The 19,598-nt window shown below is 39.9% G+C and overlaps 1 protein-coding gene across 18 annotated transcripts in view; it reads left to right on the forward strand.

Annotated features, from left to right (window-relative positions):
• Positions 1 to 19,598, forward strand: part of R3HDM1 (R3H domain containing 1) — an 82,310-nt gene that overhangs the window by 51,928 nt on the left and 10,784 nt on the right. For 11 of the 18 annotated variants that reach the window (XM_015634621.2, XM_015634610.2, XM_033515883.1 and 8 more), the window contains 9 exons: positions 1,855 to 2,112; positions 4,620 to 4,774; positions 6,106 to 6,207; positions 9,372 to 9,626; positions 10,102 to 10,222; positions 14,735 to 14,889; positions 15,420 to 15,568; positions 17,698 to 17,801; positions 18,401 to 18,568. In XM_015634621.2, coding sequence (XP_015490107.1) covers positions 1,855 to 2,112; positions 4,620 to 4,774; positions 6,106 to 6,207; positions 9,372 to 9,626; positions 10,102 to 10,222; positions 14,735 to 14,889; positions 15,420 to 15,568; positions 17,698 to 17,801; positions 18,401 to 18,568 — 1,467 coding nt within the window. The remainder of the gene's footprint in view (positions 1 to 1,854; positions 2,113 to 4,619; positions 4,775 to 6,105; positions 6,208 to 9,371; positions 9,627 to 10,101; positions 10,223 to 14,734; positions 14,890 to 15,419; positions 15,569 to 17,697; positions 17,802 to 18,400; positions 18,569 to 19,598) is intronic. The other 7 variants (XM_015634623.2, XM_015634617.2, XM_015634616.2 and 4 more) reach the window with 5 other exon arrangements.

A 19,598-nucleotide genomic window follows, 5' to 3' on the forward strand; every position in this document is an offset into this window, starting at 1 on the left:
GGAAATAAAATCTCAAAAAATATGGGAATGAATCTTCTGTGAGACAAAAATGAAAATTAGTAAATATTCGTATTTCGAATGCCAACATAATTTGATCCAGTTGCTAATCCATGGAGAATTTTGAGGCTTGTAATACATGGGTGGGTTACTGGTGGGCTGCTTCAGAATTTGAAGTAGAACTCTAAAAAAGCAGAATATAAGTGTAAGTGCTTGCCTTATTAATATTGGCTTTGATCTTACTTATAAAGCCGATTTCTAATGAGGATCTACTTTCAAATTTTTTGCTTTTCCTTAGATTACCACTGCCTTTTAGGTAACTGGCCACACTGTTATATCTTAACGCAGTAAAACAGTAACAAATTCTGTTTGTCCATCGTATACTTGTATAAAAAACCCAAAACATTTCAAGGTACTTCTGCTGTAGAACTGTGCCATCATTCGGAGTTATTCCACTTAGCGGTGTAGTGATGCTGTTTGGCACAGCTTGAAAAGAAACTGCAGCCTGACAATAAAAATCTTAGAAATATTCATTGGCTAAATTCCAAGCACATAAATGGATTCTTAAACATTTTTTCTGGAAACTTTATTTTGGCATTCTGAGAGTTTTGGACATTCCAGGTTTGGAATGCTCACCTTCATGGCTGTTGCTTCATACAGTTCAGGTTATGGTGATTTGGCACATGTTGAGCTTGGGTTTGTTCATGTTGTTCAGGGCTGTAATTAGCTCTGGTTATGATGGCTTCAGCCTCACTTCTCTGCATAATCTAGAAGTGAATACAGTTGGAAATTAATCCAAGTAACTCTGCTCATGCAGTGATGGTTTTGCAGAGCTGGGTTGTGCAGTCTCACCCAGCTTACAATTAACAGCTTTGATTTCACTTGATTTCACCAATAAAAAAGGCCAATGCTTCAAGCTATGCTCTCTTAGAAAGCACAAGTAGAAGGGTTACAATTAGCAACTTCGATGGAGGAGTGCATAGTAACTTCAAGCAGTACATAAATTCCATTAGAGTGCTTTTTGAGTCTTGCTTTTTCTTCTAGATTGTATAGAGGCTGATAATGAGGAGTTTGTAAATTTACACAACTATATTCTGTTTCCAAGTACTGCAAGTATCACACACTTCTTATTTCTGTGCTAAGTCTTTGCTAAACTGTGTACCTAAAGCTCCAGGTGTAGAGAGACCTGGGAACAGCAGTTCCACAGACCTCTGCATACTGAACTTTTGGAATATTTCTTTTAGCTGCATGCCTTGGCTTTCAGGAAGCTCAGGGTCTGATTCTCCACTGCCTTGCAACATTCATAGTCATTTATATCTGTAAAATGATTACTGATTTCAATTGTCTATTTCATACCCCTTTGAAATTTGAATTGCTGCATAAAGCCAGGCTAATGCTACCATATTACCCTTATTTCTTCTAGCTGTATTCTTGATTTTTGCCTGCAGATTGTCAGAGGAGGAAACAAATTGCATTGAGGGTTTTAATGTAGTGCAAATTGTCCAGCAGCTGAGTCAGAGAAGATCTGGCCCCAGGACTGGAAAGAAACTGGTCCATGCTTGCCTCACTTCTATGAATTCTGGAGGTACAGGTTTGCATTTTCTGACCAAAAAAACAGCTAGATATGAAAGCCTCACTTTGCAGTGCAAAGCAGTGCTGAACTGACCCTTGCTTCACAGAAGGGACCTTGTAAAGGTATTCCAGGGGAGATGGAGGGGGAGTCCATTGACAAGGCTGCTGTTGAATAACGTGCTTTATGCTGAGCTTTCAGGGTGAGCACTTACAAGTGTATATTTTAAAGTGAGCATGATGTCACTGTCTCCAGGTAAAACCAATTTCTCGTTACTCCTTTCCTAGGTTCAGAATCTTCTAGTAGTGTAGGGTCCTCCACGGGTTCTCTCTCTCACAGCCAGCAGCCTCTTCCAGTGCCAGCTCTAAGCCAGCCCTCTCCTGGCACGCCTGCCGTGTATCCAACTGTCAGCTCTAGTAACTCTCTTTCCTTTGATGGTGGCATGAGCGGGCAAGTGGCACCTGCTGCTAGCAGTAGCTTCTTTCTGCTTCCCTTGGAAGCAGCGGGCATCCCGCCTGGCAGTGTGCTGGTCAACCCTCAAACAGGTTGGTACATGCTTGGGGGTGTCTCTGTTACACTGGGGAAATTGGTAAAAAATGCACGAGTGTTTGCATAAGATTTCATGTCAATATTGTCCTTTGTCCTTTATTTTTGAATGTGGTTGTGTTTGTTTAAGACATTTAATTTAACAAGGAAGCATGACTGGAGGATCAAAGGAATGAGTAAACTCACATGAATTTCTCTAAAAGAGTTTTAACTTACATGTAAAATTCTAATGAGTGATTTGCACAAAATATGAAAATCGTATGACATACTGTCCAGAGCACAGAATAACTTAATTGTTTCAGCTTTTTCCAGGAGAGGATAATGTCTTTTCCAGTGCTACTATGAAACAGTTTCAGTGAGGGGAGAGGGCCTGAGAAAGGATTTATATTGACTTGAAAAAACTTACTCTTTTTTTTTTATGCAACATACTCAACATCTCTATGCTCAAGGCTGAGTTAATACAAGTGCAGAAAGAAGCACAGGATGAAATGCTATTTCTAAGCTTCTCCTTTCAGTGTTGGTGTTATTGGCCAATACTGGTATTTTTTTAGCCAGTAGTAGAAAATTTATACGTCATAATGTGGGTGCAAGGAGATCTATAATAACTTGTCTGGATTAAATAATGAGTTACCATTCTCTAGACAAACTTCTACTGATCTTAGAAATTAAGAAGTACTGAAAATCTTAATTTACCTTTTATGTAAAAGATTGTAATTTTAGGAAATTATATATTTTAATTTTAGTATACTGATTTTTTTCATTGTAGAAAAGAAAATACTTCAGATTATATGTACCATCGTTCTGTAGGTGGACTTGATTATGTTTGAATATAATTGCACATGACATTTGAAGAAAAATGTTTCTCATTGGGGTTGTTAAAATGATCGTGTAAATATTTTTTTTAATTAGAAGGTATAACATTGAAATAGATTAATTTCTCTTTTTTCTTAGTATGAATCAATTGCTAAAAATTCACTTATGAATGAGTTGCTGTAGGACTTAATTTTCATAGATAGCCATTGGATTTGGAGGAGAATGTATTTGTCATCTTAGAGCTAAGTTCATTAGTAGTCTTTCATAATTATGTTAATGTCTAATGAGCTTCTTATAGAAGATAAAGAACACTTTGAGAATGAGGAACATTTAGGTTCAGATAAACTTTGATTTCCAATGTACTCGAATCATCATATTCTGTAATTGTTCCTCTGGCTTTATTGTTCCAATGCCAGCCAAAGCAGAGCTGGCTCCTCAGAGTTTCTGACAGAGGATTCTGTGCCTTGATAATTAGGAAGAGACAGTTCTTACCCAGCCATTCCAATAAATAAGTGAAGTTCTGGTGATTGGCAGGAAGTGGTAGAAGGAAATAATTAAATCTCAGTCCCTATTGAACATTGCCAATTCTCTTGAGCGTTAAAGAGAAATCTATTGGGCTCAGTTGAGTATCACCTGATGAGCTGCAGTCCAGCTGCTGTAGCTTATTTTTGCAAGTTTGTTGGTGCTCCCTCTGTGTCTGCCAAGAATTCCTCAGTTCTTTCTTCAGTAACTGTTTCATTCTTTATGTTGGGCAGTTGCATTTAAATATGAAGGAACCAAGCAGTCTGGAGGAGCATTGGTCTGCTTTGTCAGGGTGCAAAGGCTTTAGGCTCAGTTTAAACCTTTCTGGAAAGGACAAGAATATCTTTAAATCAGAGAAGAGAAAAATTTACATCGGTGTTGGGCCCTTTAAGCATCAGAATAAGCCAATGCAGGACACATGTCACTAAGCAGGTAGGCACAGGTCCCTGCCAGCCAGGTTGTTGTTCCCTTGATTTGTTTTGGTTTTTTCCAACTCTACACAAAAAGAAATCACTGGAGTTCTTTTATAATTTACATTTATGGAGTTTATTTTTCAGCTCTTTTTCATTGGCCCATTGCTGTAATATTGAGGTTGCAAATTATTAAATAGGAGAATAATTCTATGTTATTTATTTTGAAAGGTAAAAGCCAATTAATCTAAGAGAGGGAAGAGAGTCCTTTATCAGTAATCTCATTAGCAGTCATGGGAATATCAGGGCAGTTATTGCTTTATATAGTTTTCAAAAAATATTTGCTTTTAAGCTCTCCTGTGTTCTGATTGGTTTTCACATTTGTTAAGGAGATTAATATTTAAGAGATCCTTAAAACAGTATTTTAGTGGAGTTTTCCTTTATTACTCCTGTCATATTCAATCTACTTTATTAAAAATCAATTTCAAATTGAGTAGGATATAAGAAATTTTTATGTGTGATCACTACGTAAAGACTGGGGTATCTTTGTTTAGCTTAAATGTTTTGGGTTGTAGCTGCATGTAGTCATTGCTGTTATAGTTGTGGGCATTTGGCATGAATCTGTCATATAAACCAGTACGATTTCTCTTATTTTTCATTTTTATTATTTTATTCATTTTGCCTGCTGTAAGTATATTTGTGTACTTTCTCCCAGCTGAGATGGTGCAGCTGGTTGTGTTTGTTGTCTCTCCCCTGGGCAGGTCAGCCGTTCCTCAATCCCGATGGCACTGCAGTTGTGTACAACCCTCCCCTGCCTCAGCAGCCTGTTAGGACCCAAGTGCCTGGAGCTGCACCTCAGCCAGCCCTGCCCAGCCCTGGCCAGCACCAGCCCGGAGCAAACCCCATCCTCTCACAGGTGCACTTGTCAAACACATGCTCAGGGGCTCTGGGGCTCTCACTCAGCTCTGGGAACAGGGGCAGGGGGGTCATTTATTCTTCTGCAGTGAAGAACAGTCACAGATCAGGGTAACTGGGCTTTTTCCCTCCCAGTCCTCACAACTATCAGCTCTGCTCAGCATAGTAGGCAGCCTTTTCTTAAAAATACTGAGGAATTTTAGTATGAAAATGTTCTGTGACCAAGAAGTTCAGCCTTCATCCCTAATGCACTATTGACTTACCCAGGCATTAAGAGCAATATAGTTGGCAGCCGGGAAGAGAGTTAATCCAACTGGAACCTTGGGTTTCTTGTTTTAGAGTTGTTTCTCAGCCAGATGAATTCCTGGGCTGTACAGCACAAGCAGGAGTCATGGCACAGAAGGAGTAGCTCAGGACTGGTACAGCATGAACATCTCACGAGTAGCACTTCAGCCCAATCTGCTCACAAAATCACACACACGAGTACAGGATGTATTTTATCCTTGTTCTGTACAAGACTTCAGTCAAGTAGGCCAGATTAAAGACTGCCCCAGCCATAGAAGGAGAAGAAAAGCAAAATATATGGGCAGGAGAAGGGAGAATTCTCCCTCTCCACAGCAGCTATTTCAGGCACCAAGGTACTGGCTTTAGTTTCCTGTGGTATTTTCAGATGGTTCTTAAATTTTATCGAAAAGTTATTTATAGAACTTCATCTAAACCTTTTACCTTTGTTTATTTTCCCTGTTTAAACCTGTTCAGATAGCTGGGTATGCCACAGTAGAGCTGATCTGTGTTGTAAAGTCTCATTTGTACTCTTTTTAGTTCACAGAAGTGTGTATGTAGTATTTGCCATTTTCTTCACAAATTCTGTACTAATTCTCTGATTGCCTTCTGAATGGATGCTGGAATTAATCCTGCCTGAAATATTATGAGCAATGATAACTATCTAGAGAAAATATTTTACTACTGTTGAATAAATGAAAGTAGTATGTTTGAATCCATGGTTAGTAGTAAATTCATTCTTCCTTTAGATGCTTTGAAAGAGCTTGTGTTTAAAATGCATGTAAATGTTAGAAGCAATTTGCTGACCTTGGTAATATAGCGTGTAACAAATAAAGCAATGACTGTCTTTTGGGAGACTGAGATACTCGGAGTTACTTCTGTTTTCATTCTATGCAGTCTTAAGCTTAAGAAAAAAGAAGTATCCATTCTGTTTCTCAGAGTGGAGCAAGTTGCTCTTCTGGAGCACAGTTGCTTTTCTGTTACAAAATACTTGTTTTCACTTCTCTTACTTTGGTGTTAACCTTGTTCATAACCCTGTTGTTTCTGCAGCCTCTGCGGGCTCTGCAGCCTTCCTCCCAGCCTGTCCAGTACTCTGCAGTGTCGTACCCACCCCCGCTCCTGCCAGCCTCCTCTGCACAGCAATACTCTGTGGTATTACACCTCTTCTCTGCTTCCTGCACAGGCTCATCTCTGGTGGCTGCTGACCTTTGCTTGGCTGTTTGAGTGCCCTGTGGTACCAGGGTAGTGACTGGCTCTCCATCACAGTGACACAGCACCTGAGAGCCTGAGATGGGAACATTTCATGTTCAGCAGGAATATGTGCAATTAAGGCTCTGCCTATAAATCTCTGTATTTTGAGATGCATTATTTCCCTTTCCCTTTGTAAAGGAACTTTTTCAGTGCTGCTTCATTAGCCAGTCACTACCTTTTTATGTCTCTGGATTAACCTCTTTCCATTGTTTCTTATTGTCTGCTCACTCTTCTGCTGAACCTTAATACATTCTGAGGGATCAGCTGCTCTGATGTTTTCTGGTTACCTCTTTGTAGCCTATTTGGTAGAACTTTCAACACTCCCTCTTCTCTAGTATCCATTGTTTGATAAGTAGAAGCTGGAAATAAAATATCTTAGTCTCTCAGAAACCAGGAAAAAAGAAGAAAAGCCACACAAAGTGAAACTGAAACTTAGTAAAGGAGAGTTGTTACCGAAGGGAGAATCTGAACTAGAGTCCAGGTCAGAGTCTGCTCTGATACTCCACTGAATTGAGTGCATGTTTTGTGGAGTTTATGTAGCAAGGTTTTGGAGCAGGGAGCTGCAGGAATGGCTTCTGGGAGAAGAGACTGGGAGCTGCCTCACATTGGACAGAGCCCATTTCAGGCAGCTCCAGGGCTGATACTGCACAGCCCAAGCTGAGTCAGTCATTCACACTGGTGGCACCTCTGAGTGTGCTTGGAAAAGGGTGTGAGGGAGAGGAGGGAGAAACAAATCTGCAGATACTGAGGCCAGAGGGAGGAGAGCAAGGAGATGCTCCAGGTGCTGGAACAGAGCCTGCAGCCTGGGGAGGAGACTCTTGTGAGCAGATTCTCCCCTTGAAGCCTATGGAGGACCATGGTGGAGTAGATATCTGCCCTGCAGCCCTTGGAGCATCCCACAGGTGCTCTGAAGGAAGCTGGAGCCTTCAGGAGCAGGTTTTCTGGTAGGACCCACACTAGGGCACTCCAGTCCTGAAGGACTTCAGCCTTTGGGAAGAACCCACATTGAAGAGGTTTGGGAAGGATGGTATCCTGTGGGTGGGACCCCATACTGGAGCAGAAGAGTGAGGAGGAGGAAGCAGTAGAGACATGACTGGGAACTGATCACAAGCCCCATTCTCCATCTCTTGTGATACTTGAAGGAGGAGGTTGAAAATTTGGGAGTGAAGTTGAGTTTGGGAAGAAACAGTGGGGTTGAGGGAAGTTGGTTTTAGTTTTGTTTTTATTTCTCACTATCCTACTCTTTTATTAATTGGCATAAATAAATTTAGTCTTCCTGTGGTGGTAATTGGTGAGTGATTTTCCTGTACTTTTCTTGACCCATAAGCCTTTCATCATATTTTGTCCCCCTGTATTGCTAAGGATTAGAGGAAGGATGGAGTGACTTGGGGGCACTTAGGAGCCAGCCAAGGTTAACTCACCATAGTGTTGTACAATAGCTAATTTTCAGCATTAATCAGAAGTGTCTTCTAATATATACAGTTTTAGCTGAATTCAATAGAGATGTTGCTCCTGAAGTTGAGAGTTTGAATAGGTGCTAAAGCAAAGAAGGAAACTCCTTCCTGTTTGTAGTAATTTCAAGCATTTCACTTTCAGGAAATTGGTTCCAATACTAAGTGCCCTGGCAGTTTGAATTTATTCCTGCTGATGGTAATTTATGTAACATAATGAAAAGAATTGATGGTCTTGGATTGTAATCCAAGTGTAGCACCTCTGTAGCTGGCACCAGGAGAGTGCTTTCTCCATTTATTGGGAATGCCATGTTCCAGGGCTGAATCCTGCTTGTCACTGCAGGACAAAGTGACCAGGTCAGACTTTACTTACACTGGTAGTGTAACAGAAATCTGTGTGGTGTGCCTTGGGTTCATCCTTCAGACATATTTAGAGCTAGGATAAATTCACATGCAGTATCTTCTCTTCAAACTCCAGATTTGGAAAAGCAGAATGTAAAATCCAATGTAGAAAAGCATTATAGCTGCATTTAATAGGCACCATTAAGGAATGAAATGCCAAACTTAGATTACTATCTAATGAAAGTAAGGCTTTTTAAGATGTACTAAATACATACTAAAGGTACACTAAATTCAGCTTTAGGTGCAAATTCATATTTCCGGCAGTAATTAATAATATCTTTAGCCTGGAAACTAAAAAAATCATAACATCAAATGTGAATGTAGCTAATCAGTAAAAGATGAAGCTTGCCTTACATGTCTTGATTAATTCTGATCTTCAGGATGATATAAGACCAAGTGGTCTTGAAATAGTGTTAATGTTCCTGCATGTTTGGAGAGTCCACTTTGGCAGTATGAACCACATCTTCCCGTTTAGCAAAAAAAAAAAAGCAATACTAGTTAGTGATCACTGCTAATTTTCAGTATGTTGCTAATTTGACTCTAAAGTGCTTGTTAAGAAGAGGAGCTTGGGGTTACAGTAACAGAAGTTTCAGATTCCACAGGACCCTTGCAGTGCTCAGTGCAATCAATGGCATCCTTTCAGCTGTTAATAAAACACAGATAGAAAGTGACCACTGGAACACATTTCTCACTTTGGTTACTTGATTTCAGAAGAAAAGATAATTAATTTTTTCATGTAGATAATTGAGTTAGAGGAATGTACTTTAATTCAGGATTAGAACCTCATTATGTTAAACTCTTAAAACCAAAAATTTACTTCAGCAATCCTAATGATCCTGTTATTTTGAGATTAGATGTTTTCACTCAAGTTTTGGAGTCTAGTCAAAAATCGTTAGTGACAAAAATCCTGAACTTTCTTTTTGACAAATGAATTCTCACTCTAAGTAGATAAAGGCAGATGTAATCCAAAAGGCAAAATATTTGCAGTGAAAAGAGTGAAGTCTGAACATGGATGTTCTCTCCTGCTGTCAGCCCTGAAGAAAATTTTCTGCTGTTCCATCTTCTTTGCTGTTGTTCTTTGGCTGCTGTTGCTACTGCCCAGTAATGTGAGACGTACTGTCTGAAACTTACTGAGCTATTTGGCTGTTTTATTTCTTTTCCTCGAACGTGCGTTTGCAAATGTAGTTTTTCCCGTTTTTCCCACGCCTGCAGCAAGACAACCTGGGATCGCAGTTCAGCCACCTGAGCCTGGCGCGGCAGCCCCCGGCCGAAGGCGCCGAGCCGGGCCCGGCGCTGTTCCAGCCCGGCGTGGTGCTGCAGCCCCCGCAGCAGCCCGGCTACATCCTCACCGCCGCGCCCGCCGCCGCGCCCGCGGCACAGCCCGCGCCGGCCTACTCGGGCCCCGGGCACGCCGTGGGCCAGCCCGTGCTCCCGCAGCAGGGATATGTGCAGCAGCCCGTGCCACAGGTACCGCGATCCCTACGGACTCCTGAACGCTGCAGGGAAAAACTGACCCCGCTCTTCTGCTCGGTGCCTTTTCGTTCGGTCTGGGGCTCTCTGCACAACTGCAGCTCTGCTTTTGTTCCGGGGTTGGGGTCTTTTCTGGGCACGTGGTTTGTAATGAATGACTTCAGTTTACTTGAGGAGCAACAATCACACAGGTTTTCTTATTTACTTGCAGCTCATGTTCTGCATAGTTTTCTTGTCTCTCAAATGGCCCTTGGTGGAAATTGGAGATTGTTGCTTTGACAAGGAAAGTAGAGAAATTGGCCATTAAAGAGGAGATTTAAGTATTATAAGGGATTTTTGAATCGCTGAACTATTTAAAATCCATTGCACCTTTTAATAAATTTTGCATCTTTGTTTTATGGATTCTGCATTTAGATGTCTGCCTTCTCTAAAGCTGCATGCAGGTAATGACCTTCTGATTGTTCCTTTGCAGATGCCACCCTGTTACTGTACCCCCAACCAGTACCCGCACTCCAGCCAGCAGTACCGCCCTGTTTCTGTCCATTACAGCACGCAGCAGAACCAGGCCCTGCCCCAGCCTGGCCAGCAGACAGGTTGGTTCAACTCTTTCAGCATTTCATTAGAACTTTGCGTGGTTTTTCTTCCGCTTTTTCATTTTAAATTTACTTTGCTGTAAAATTCCAATAAAGTAGAGGATCAAATGTAGAATACAAGCTGTAACTAACCTAAGGTGGAAGAATTTGTGGAACTTGTGCATGAAATTTGGAATTCAAGCCATTTCTTTGACTTGCTCATGCTGTAACTTTAATAATAGAGGTTTTAAAATTTAAAAGTTAGCAATTTTAAAGATTTGTAAGTTAGTAACTAATAACTTGATTAACCTTAACTGAAAGTTCTAAGCTAAAGATCCCAATCTTAGATGCTGTGGCATGAAAAGAGTGCTGTGCAGAAGATACTGATAATACTGCTTTACTCTGTCTTTCTGTCCTGTGATTAAAGGTATCAGGGTATTGGATGGAATATATAATGAGTCTGATATGGTTACCTATTTTAGTAAAGACTTTTCAGCTGTCTAAATTACCCTTCTGTGAATGTTGGGAAGCTTGATTTCCATCTCCTTCCTTTCTTGTTGTCCTTTTTTTCCTTACAGATTTTAACTGTAGGCTACCATTATTCTGACAATCTGTACTTCTAAATATTGTTATGACTTGTTCAATAAGATTTGTATTACTGAAACAGATTATTTCTCAGTAATATCCTGACTCATGGTCAAAACTTTCAGAAGTAACTAGTGATGTTTGGGACCAGGCTTTTTTACCAGCTCTTAGTTGAATGCATAACATCCTTCTGATTTTCCTTCAGGAGGGTCTTAATTCCTTCCCCTGCCCCCAGCTATATGTTGCTCTACAGAAACAGGATGGAAGATCAGCTTTTACAAATATTAACTGGATTTATTTATGTCCTATGAAGCAACATGTAAGAGGGATGGCTCCTCTTCTGCACTTCTTCTAAGAAGTGCTCCAGTAGTAGCAACACTTGATGCAGTTATTCAGGGTTCAATTCACAAAGATTTTTTTCAAAGGAAAACAAATGACTTGGTTTTGCAACTTGTGTTATCCACTGGTGTTAAAGATGTGTTACCCAACTGTATTACACAACCTGCTTTCCTTCCTCAGAATTTTTAATACCTAGACTACTTAATAGCAAACAGTCTGAGGATCAGGGGGGATTACTTCTCACTGTGGGGACACCCTGTGTGAGTAGCACACAAACTCCCCAACTCAGAGAGCTCAGTGTACATTTGTACATAAACAAACCAGTCTGAATTGGAAAGCACAGGGTGATAAGGTGCAAAGGTTGCTATTAGGTAAGTTCCTTTCTTATATGTTTTTGGCTCTTTGTATTTTAACTGAATTTCACTGCCTGTGGATGAAAAGTGTCAGCAGATAAACTTCCTCTCTGTCCTGGAAGAAATAAAATAAGCAAGCTGCACAGACAAGCTGCACCACTGCTTTGATCATGTGCCCTGTACCTGCACTCTGACATCAGGGGATCATGGTTAGGTAGTATGGGGATGGTCCAGCCAATAATTGTATTCAGTGTTTGGTAACTTGGTGTTTACCAGCACTAATAGGAGAAAGAAGGATCTTACCAGAAACTGATAATTACTGTTTAACTGAAAATCTCCAGACTGCTCTCTAGCCATTGCTGGTTCTCACTTAATGCTTTATAGGCAAATTTGAATCAGCATTTTAGAAACTGATGCTTCCATGTCTTGTTATCTGTTCTGGAAACACCTCATAAGATGGTGTATTTGAAAATTCTCTCCCTTGTAATTTATTTTAAACCATTGATGTTTGTATTAATTTGACTTAAAGCTACACCTGAAGTGGTTGATGCTTATTACCAATGTGTGGTTTTGAGCCAAAGGCACCACATACTTTGCTCATACAGCAAAGTGCCTGGGCCAAAATGAGTGTTACAGATCTTGTGTTACATAAAAGCCATGGGGTTTGTTAATCTCAGAAAGTGGTTACTAACTATGAAATAACTTTGCAAACACAAATTCAGATAAAAGATGACAGCTTCTGAGAGCATGGCAACTGAAGCCACTTCTGGTCTAATGTTGAAGAGTGGCCTGACTTTATTGATGAGCTGTTGGATTCGGGGCCGTAACACTGTCTGAGAGGTTTACATTTCTCACAGTGAACCGGTCTCTTTTTCAGCTGCTTCCTGGCTTCCTTTTTAAAGGGGTTTCAGGTGAAATATTCTGGGGGGTTTGCTTTTAATAAAAATGCTTTCATTGCCTAAAAGATGTTGAGAGAAGAAAACTCTCCTTAAGGAAAAAAGCATTCCTGATTGCCATGTTAATGTGAGCCCAAATTACCATGAGACCTAACCACAGGTTGTTTAAAAATCCAGCCTGAACTACATTTCCTGTAGGAACATCAGCTGCAGTTCAACTGGCTTCTGCTTCACAAGCCAGGGATAAAACTACTCCAGTTGTAACAGTAGCTGAAGTTAATAATAATGGTAATAGTCATAACCAAGATCATCAACTCCCAGCTCTTTAACCAAGTGGTTGTAGTTGCTTTTCTGTTCTTCAATATATGGTTTCTCAATCCTAATGCATTATTCAGAAAATGTATTTCTATATTCTGTGAGTTAACTTTTCTTATATTAACTGTGATTTCTTTTGAATTATGTAAATGTTAAGAAACCTGCTCCTTTTTTTACCTCCAGTTTCAGAGTATTTCTGTGTAATGGGACAATCTGCTGTGGCAGGTGTGGGGTTTGTGCTGAGTGCTGCATTTCTGTCAGCCCACTCTATGCAGAGGTGAAACTGCAGCTAAAAATAGAGCATTCTTTGGAACGCTCTGGGGAACCTTCGTGGCAGCCAATTTGTATTGTTCCAGTTCCCTCTGCTTGCAGAATTGATTGTGTCTGTCTCTGCAAGTGCCAGAAAAGGCTGCAGAACTGCTCATGGGTCCATTGCAATTTCTGGGGTATGAGGGGTTCTGACTGCACTGATTGTGTCTGTCACACCACAGCTCCCCATTCTGCTGCTTTAAAAATTCTAAGTACTAATCCTACTTCAGGCATGTATTGTTCTGAAGTTTTGTCTAGTCCTCTGAAAATATTTATAGTGTTGTATGTTTCTAATGAATAGCTGTCTTGGTTTTAACAAACTGAACCTTCTTCCCTTTAATTTTCTGAAGCAATATTTGATTATATTAACAGTCTTCTTTTATTGTTCATTGTTGCAATTCCTATAGAGAGCCAGCTGAGGCTGTTAGGGCACAATGTTCATTGTACCCTGTGTGGATGAAATCAATGAACATCGGTGGGTGCTGCTCACAAAAAGGTGTTTTATGTTAACTGAATTATTTTCAGAATAGACCAAGCCTTTATTTAGCACAGTTTAAAGAAAACCCAAGTGAGTTTTTGCAGCTAAATTTGCTCTATTATAGTTCCTTGCCAAGGTAGGAAGCGTGGGGAATGTCAAGGTCAGTGGGCTGTGAATGTGTCCAACTCAAACACAGACTCTTCTTGCCGTCAGTGCATCTTGACAAGCCCAGTTTTGTTATTCTGGAGGGATAACTGGCTTTGTCTCAGAAACACTGACTGTGCTGGGGTTTTGCTGACGTGGTAAGTAGTGCACACCTGTATGATAGAACATGAGAGAAAAAGAACTTGTGTTCTGCATGTGTTTGGATCATGGTAGCAGTTACCTGCTAAATGCTTTTTAAAAAGAGGAAAGGGGGAGTTTAGGTTGGAATTTATAAATGCACAGATTTCCTGTTTGGCACTCATGCTTGGGGTTTTGTTTGGGTTTTGGTTTGGGTTTTGGGGCAGGGTGGGGTTTTTTAGGCAATTTTTGAAAGACCTGAGAGGATACCAGTTTAAGCAGTAATAAATTGTTTTAGAGACACTATAGAGGGGTGAATAAGAAAGTCTTTCTTTGTATCCCTAAGAAAACTTTGAATATAAAACATCTTCCACTGTGTACCAACATGGCTTGAACTTGGAAGATCTTTCTCAGTCCCCAGTTGGTTTTAGCATTACAGATTTCAGAAGAAATTTCCCCTTTGGAAAGGATTTGCACACATGCCTTATGCAAATTTTCCTGAAGTCTGGTTTAGTTTTGAATTGCAGTCAAGATGCTCTGACCCCTGGGGCACCTGAAGTCCAAGCTGAATTTTGCATATATAGAATTTTCAAACTGAAGTACCTGGAATGGCTTTGTTCACAATACTAGACAATGAGTTGGGTTTGATCCTGTCTAGCATGCTTTGTTCAAGTGCTTCCAGCTTTCACCTGTCAAATCAAGGTGTTAATGCATGTAAGCCAGAGTGTAAATGAATAGTGCACGCATGTGGGAGCAGCATTGCAAACAGTATGGATAATATTTCATGCTGAATCCAGATGAGTAAATCTGTTAATTTTAATTTTGGCTTCTTTTTATATGCATGGTAAGTTCAACTGTTGTGAAGCTGCCCAATTAAACAAGCCATTGGAAACTGCTACACATGTATTTTCACATAAGCAACTATGCTTAAAATCTGTTCATTATTTCAAAATAAGATTTAAATGTATAATTTCAGGTTACCAGATTTTGCCCAACCAGCAGCAAAACTACCAGGGCTTAGTTGGAGTTCAGCAGTCTCAGAATCAAAATCTAGTCAGTGGCCAACACAACAACATTGGGAATCAAATTCAAGGTGTGATTGTTCCATATCCCTCAGTGCCATCATATCAGGTGGGTAATGTATTCCTAACTTTCCAATGACTCTTCTGTGGGTTTGGGCGTTGGGGTTTTCTTTAAGTCCTTTGCTTTATGGTACAAATGGTTGAAAGCTGCAAGCAAGTGTCAAAAGTGACTTTGAGGACAGAAGTTAAAGATACAAACCCACAACTGAAGTGACAAGAAAGTGTCACAACTGTACAAGTTCTAGTCCTGTTGAAGGCTAAGTCCTGTGTCAGTTGCAGTTCAGAGGGTGTGGAAGAAAAGCTTGGAAGGTTCCCTTCCCACCACTCCACTTTCTGTTGTAGAGAAAATATCTTGTTACTTCATGGAGTCCCTTGGAGCCAACGTTTCCACTGGGGGGGAAGAAGATTTAAATAATTTTTTTTTAATAGAGCATTGTTATTTTAGATTGTGATTTAGAGAACTCCAGGAGATCTTTCCATTTCTGGAGTTACTTTTAAATTCTTATCTCAACTGGGTGATGGTCAAGAGGCAGAAACATTGTCTGCAGAAGAAAATCTTAACTGTGTGGCCTGTTTCAGGTTTCGGTGCCTCAAGGTTCCCAAGCAGTGCCCCAGCAGACATATCAGCAGCCTGTTATAATTCCCAGTCAGTCCAGCCAAGGGCTGCCCACCACAGGAATGCCAGTCTACTACAGTGTCATCCCATCGGGTCAACAGAATAATCTAAGGTAAGTTTAACTGATACTTGCTTTCTCAGAAGCTTAGTGGCTTTGTAAGAACCGACAGGATCTGCTTTTAGTACTGCAGATATTAAAACTATTCATTTAAAGCCAGACTTATGGGACTTATGTATATACTCTATTTTTGCTCTTACGCAATTAAGTGAAACAAGCAGTACTGCTTTAATTGTGATGTACTTGTTGGACTGGAAAACATTGTCTCCATAGCACTTTCAGCAATACTTTACTGCAGTTCCACCTCTTAAATTTTTTGCATTCCATTTCTTACCCATGAAACACCAGTGTGCTCAGCAGCTCAGTCTTTCTGCAGTAATATTTAAGAGGACTATCCATATTCACTGTTTTTGTCAAAGATATTACATTAATAATGTGTAGAGGAAAAGTAATTTGAATCCCAGAAAAAGACTGACTTCTTTTTTGAAACTTCGTATGGGAAAAGGTTTATCTTATTTTGTATTTAGATGAGGCCTGCTGGCACCAAGCTGGCTGTGTAACAAGTATAGAAACTTGGCTTTTGTTTGATAAATAACCTTTTTTCTTTTCTTTTTTTTTTACCTACCTTGGTAGCAGCAAATTGGTCTGCATGTACAGCCCTCCCTGAATATACACCCGTGTCCCCAAAGCAGTCTATTTGAGAACAGATAGGCAAGTACCTAGGAGAATTCATTAGGATTAATGCTTGTTACAAATTTTTCTTTCTCGAGTTTTTTTGAACTTACAAATGTGCAGCATCTAAAAATACCTGGGAGCTTTTAAACAAGCAGCAACAGTGTGAAGCTTGTTCATCCTTTTGAGAGTGCAGACTTCAGTAGTATTTGTGTCATCACTACATGGTTTTGTCTACTTAAATCTGAATTCCTGTTCTTTGTATCTGAAGGTTTTTTAATCCTTTTCTGTAGTTATTATGTTTGAGAGTCAGTGAAGTCCCAGGTAGGCATAATTCTAGACTTTTCTTGAATTAAGTTTGGTTGCCTGATCTTTTGTGTACTTTAGAATGTCCCTCATTTATAAGGAATTCAGAGCAAACTAGCAACCAGTGACAGCATCTTACTTTCATCAGAATAGTTTCGCTGCAGCACTTGAACAAGGAAAGCAGAATGCTGTTCTGCAGGAGCTGAGTGTCAAACCTACAGGTCACTGCTGAAAACTAGAATTGGTAGGCAGATCAGAAGCTGTGTGAGAGCAAATGTGTTAGTTTTCACTTGGTTTTGTCTGCTTTAATGGAAGGGAATCTTAAAATTATATAAGTGACCTGTGGGACAAAGGATGGAAAAAACTTTTGACAACATAGGTAAAAATAGTAGGTCCAAGAAGATTAAACCTTACTCTTTTTTTCCACAGTTTGAAGGAATTGTTTTATTCTCAGAATGTTTATCTGTTAGTACAGGATTCTATATGCACTGTTCTGATTATGGTCCACCAACTTGATGTTCTTGGCTGAGCATTAGTGTGCTCAGCAGAATCTAACAGAATTATAATAGAATAATAGAATCTAACTATGTTTGTTACCTAGTTTTCCCCTGATTACCCTGAAAATCTACCTGGCATAAATAAACTTTTTTTAAAGTTACCCTTTCCCTACATTTTGCAAACAGCTGAATGGTTGTTTATCCCCTGGAGCCCTGTTGGAAAAAGCCATCTCCTCCCTGGGCTGTGTCAGTGGACCCTGGAGCAGAGCTGTGTCCCAACTGCCCAGGGCCAGCCCCCTGCTGAGGGACTGCATCCCAAATCCTCATGGCAGGGACTGTGGAGATCACTTAACTGAGACCTAGTTCTGCTTAAGTGAGCAAGACAATAAATTGGTCTATTATTATTATTATTATTATTGTTATTCTGCATGTCTTTATGCTGATATAGGGACACAAAAATAGAATATCAATATAGGTGCATTAATACATTTCTCAGTGTAGGCAGGGCACGTGTTTTTGCTAAGGAAGAGGTGGGAAGCTTCAGTCTTCTGAAGAATGAATGAATTCGGGGTAGGTGGGAATATTACTGATTTAAAATTAACAAAAGCTCAGTGATTTGCAGTACATGTACACAGCAAATGCAGAAGTCGTGATTAAATGAGTGTAGCATAAATGCCTGTTAGTCATGTTCTTTTTTGGTTATTACAGTTCATCTGTAGGATATTTGCAGCCTCCTGGATCAGAGCAGATACAGTTTCCTAGAACATCATCACCATGCAACTCACAGCAGCTTCAAGGACAGCAGTGTGCAGGTTGGGAGAACAAAGTTTTTATTGATAAGCTTAAAAAATGTCTAGCTATTATTATGCTGGGTGGTTGGATACTTGCTGCTAAGGGTTTGATTTAGAATTAACTGCTGTATTCTATTTCCTCTTTTGTTGCATTTTTGAATTTATTTTCCATTTTTAACCCTGAGGCAGAATAATTTGAAATCTCAATTTTTTTTATCTTTGAAATATTTCAAGTTACTTTTTAAAAATCCAATACCATACATCATAATGCCTTGCACATCTACTGGTGGGTTAAGACAGACATGGGAACCATACATTGGCAGCAGAATCACTTCCATCCTTTCCTGAATGGCCAGATGGTTCTGAAAACTTGGAGATTTGGGCTTCCTTTTGACAGAAGGAGTGAGGTACATTTTGGAAGCAGCATATTTGGCTCTTCTACTCAAGAACTCTTCTAGATTTCAGTTAACAGAGTAGGAGCAGTGATTTTCTTAAGAGGAGTTTGAAAACTGAGCCTTGTGGGGTAGCTTTTTGACCTGCTGGAAAGCTGAAGGTACTTCGGAGCTGTGTGGGGTGTTTGGTTTTTATGGCAGCCTTATTTACTGCTTTTACTTTCATAGTTTATAGCAACCATTCAAGTCAGAAGCCATCACCTCCTACATTATTGCCACCTTCATCCAAGTCAAAGCCACAGCAGGCTGCTTCCATTGTGCACTACAGCATAGTGTCTCCACCCTCATCATGTAAAAGTTCACCCACTGGTCTTTCCATCATGCAGCCAAAAAAAGGTATATTTTATTGGGATTTTCATCTAAGCCATTCTGTCTAGAACCTGTTGTAAATTTTCAGATTGGTTTCATGGCTAACTGCTAGAACAACTGCAATTTGAGTGCCATCTCTGATTTTATTTTTTTCTTAAATTCTTCATCTGTATTGCTATTATTGTATCTTTTAAAATGGTAACTTGGAATTTAGGTGAAACAGTGGCTGCTTGGGGATGGCCTGGAGGCCACCCTTAGCAGGTAAATGTTACTCAGCAGAAACATTTAAGTCAGGTTCAGAAGGTTTTGATCTACAAAATACTTGGGTAGTTTTTCGGAGACCTGCAAACAGAAGCCTCAATGTGTTTGAAAGCAGTGTTGACATATATCTTGTCAATCCATTAAACCTTTATAAAAGTTAATATCCAAACACTTAAAATTCTGAAGGTTGAACCATAAAATTGATGGACTGGTCAGGAAAATAAGAGCACTAGGGTTAGCCACCAAACAAGAGATTACATAACAATCCTGTGACCACAGTGGCACTGTCTTTATTTACTATTAGGGAATTTGATACATTTGAGGCTTGGTTGGTAAAAAAGGGATAATCTCAAATTCTGCTATCAGTATTTTGCAAGCAAGCACTAGATTAAACAACCCTAGATCAATGACCTAGATTCTGCTTCAGATGTGGTGTTTCTTACAAACATTTATCTTTAAGGTATTTTTTGAACCTGTTTATTAGTAAATAGATAAATGCAAATAAGTAGCGAGATAGCTGGATTAGCAGTTCATGGGCTTCTATTTCGCTTCAAGTTTGTTTGGCTTTCATTCTGGAAGACTGTCATTTCAGAATGTCGAAAGTGGGCTGTGCACTAATTGGTTTTCTGCCCTCCTATCTATCGTGGAAGTGCTGGTTTTGTGCAGTTCTGATGGCCTGGTTCAGACTGTAAACTGGGGTTTAAGGAAGTTTCAGGAAGGAGGAAGCCCTCTATGGGGAAGCAAATTCTGGGGGAATAAATTAAAGCTTGTGCTTTTCATTAAGTGAAGACATAGA

The sequence above is a fragment of the Parus major genome, chromosome 7 (genome assembly GCF_001522545.3).
Source record: "Parus major isolate Abel chromosome 7, Parus_major1.1, whole genome shotgun sequence".
Classification (NCBI taxonomy): Eukaryota; Metazoa; Chordata; class Aves; order Passeriformes; family Paridae; genus Parus; species Parus major.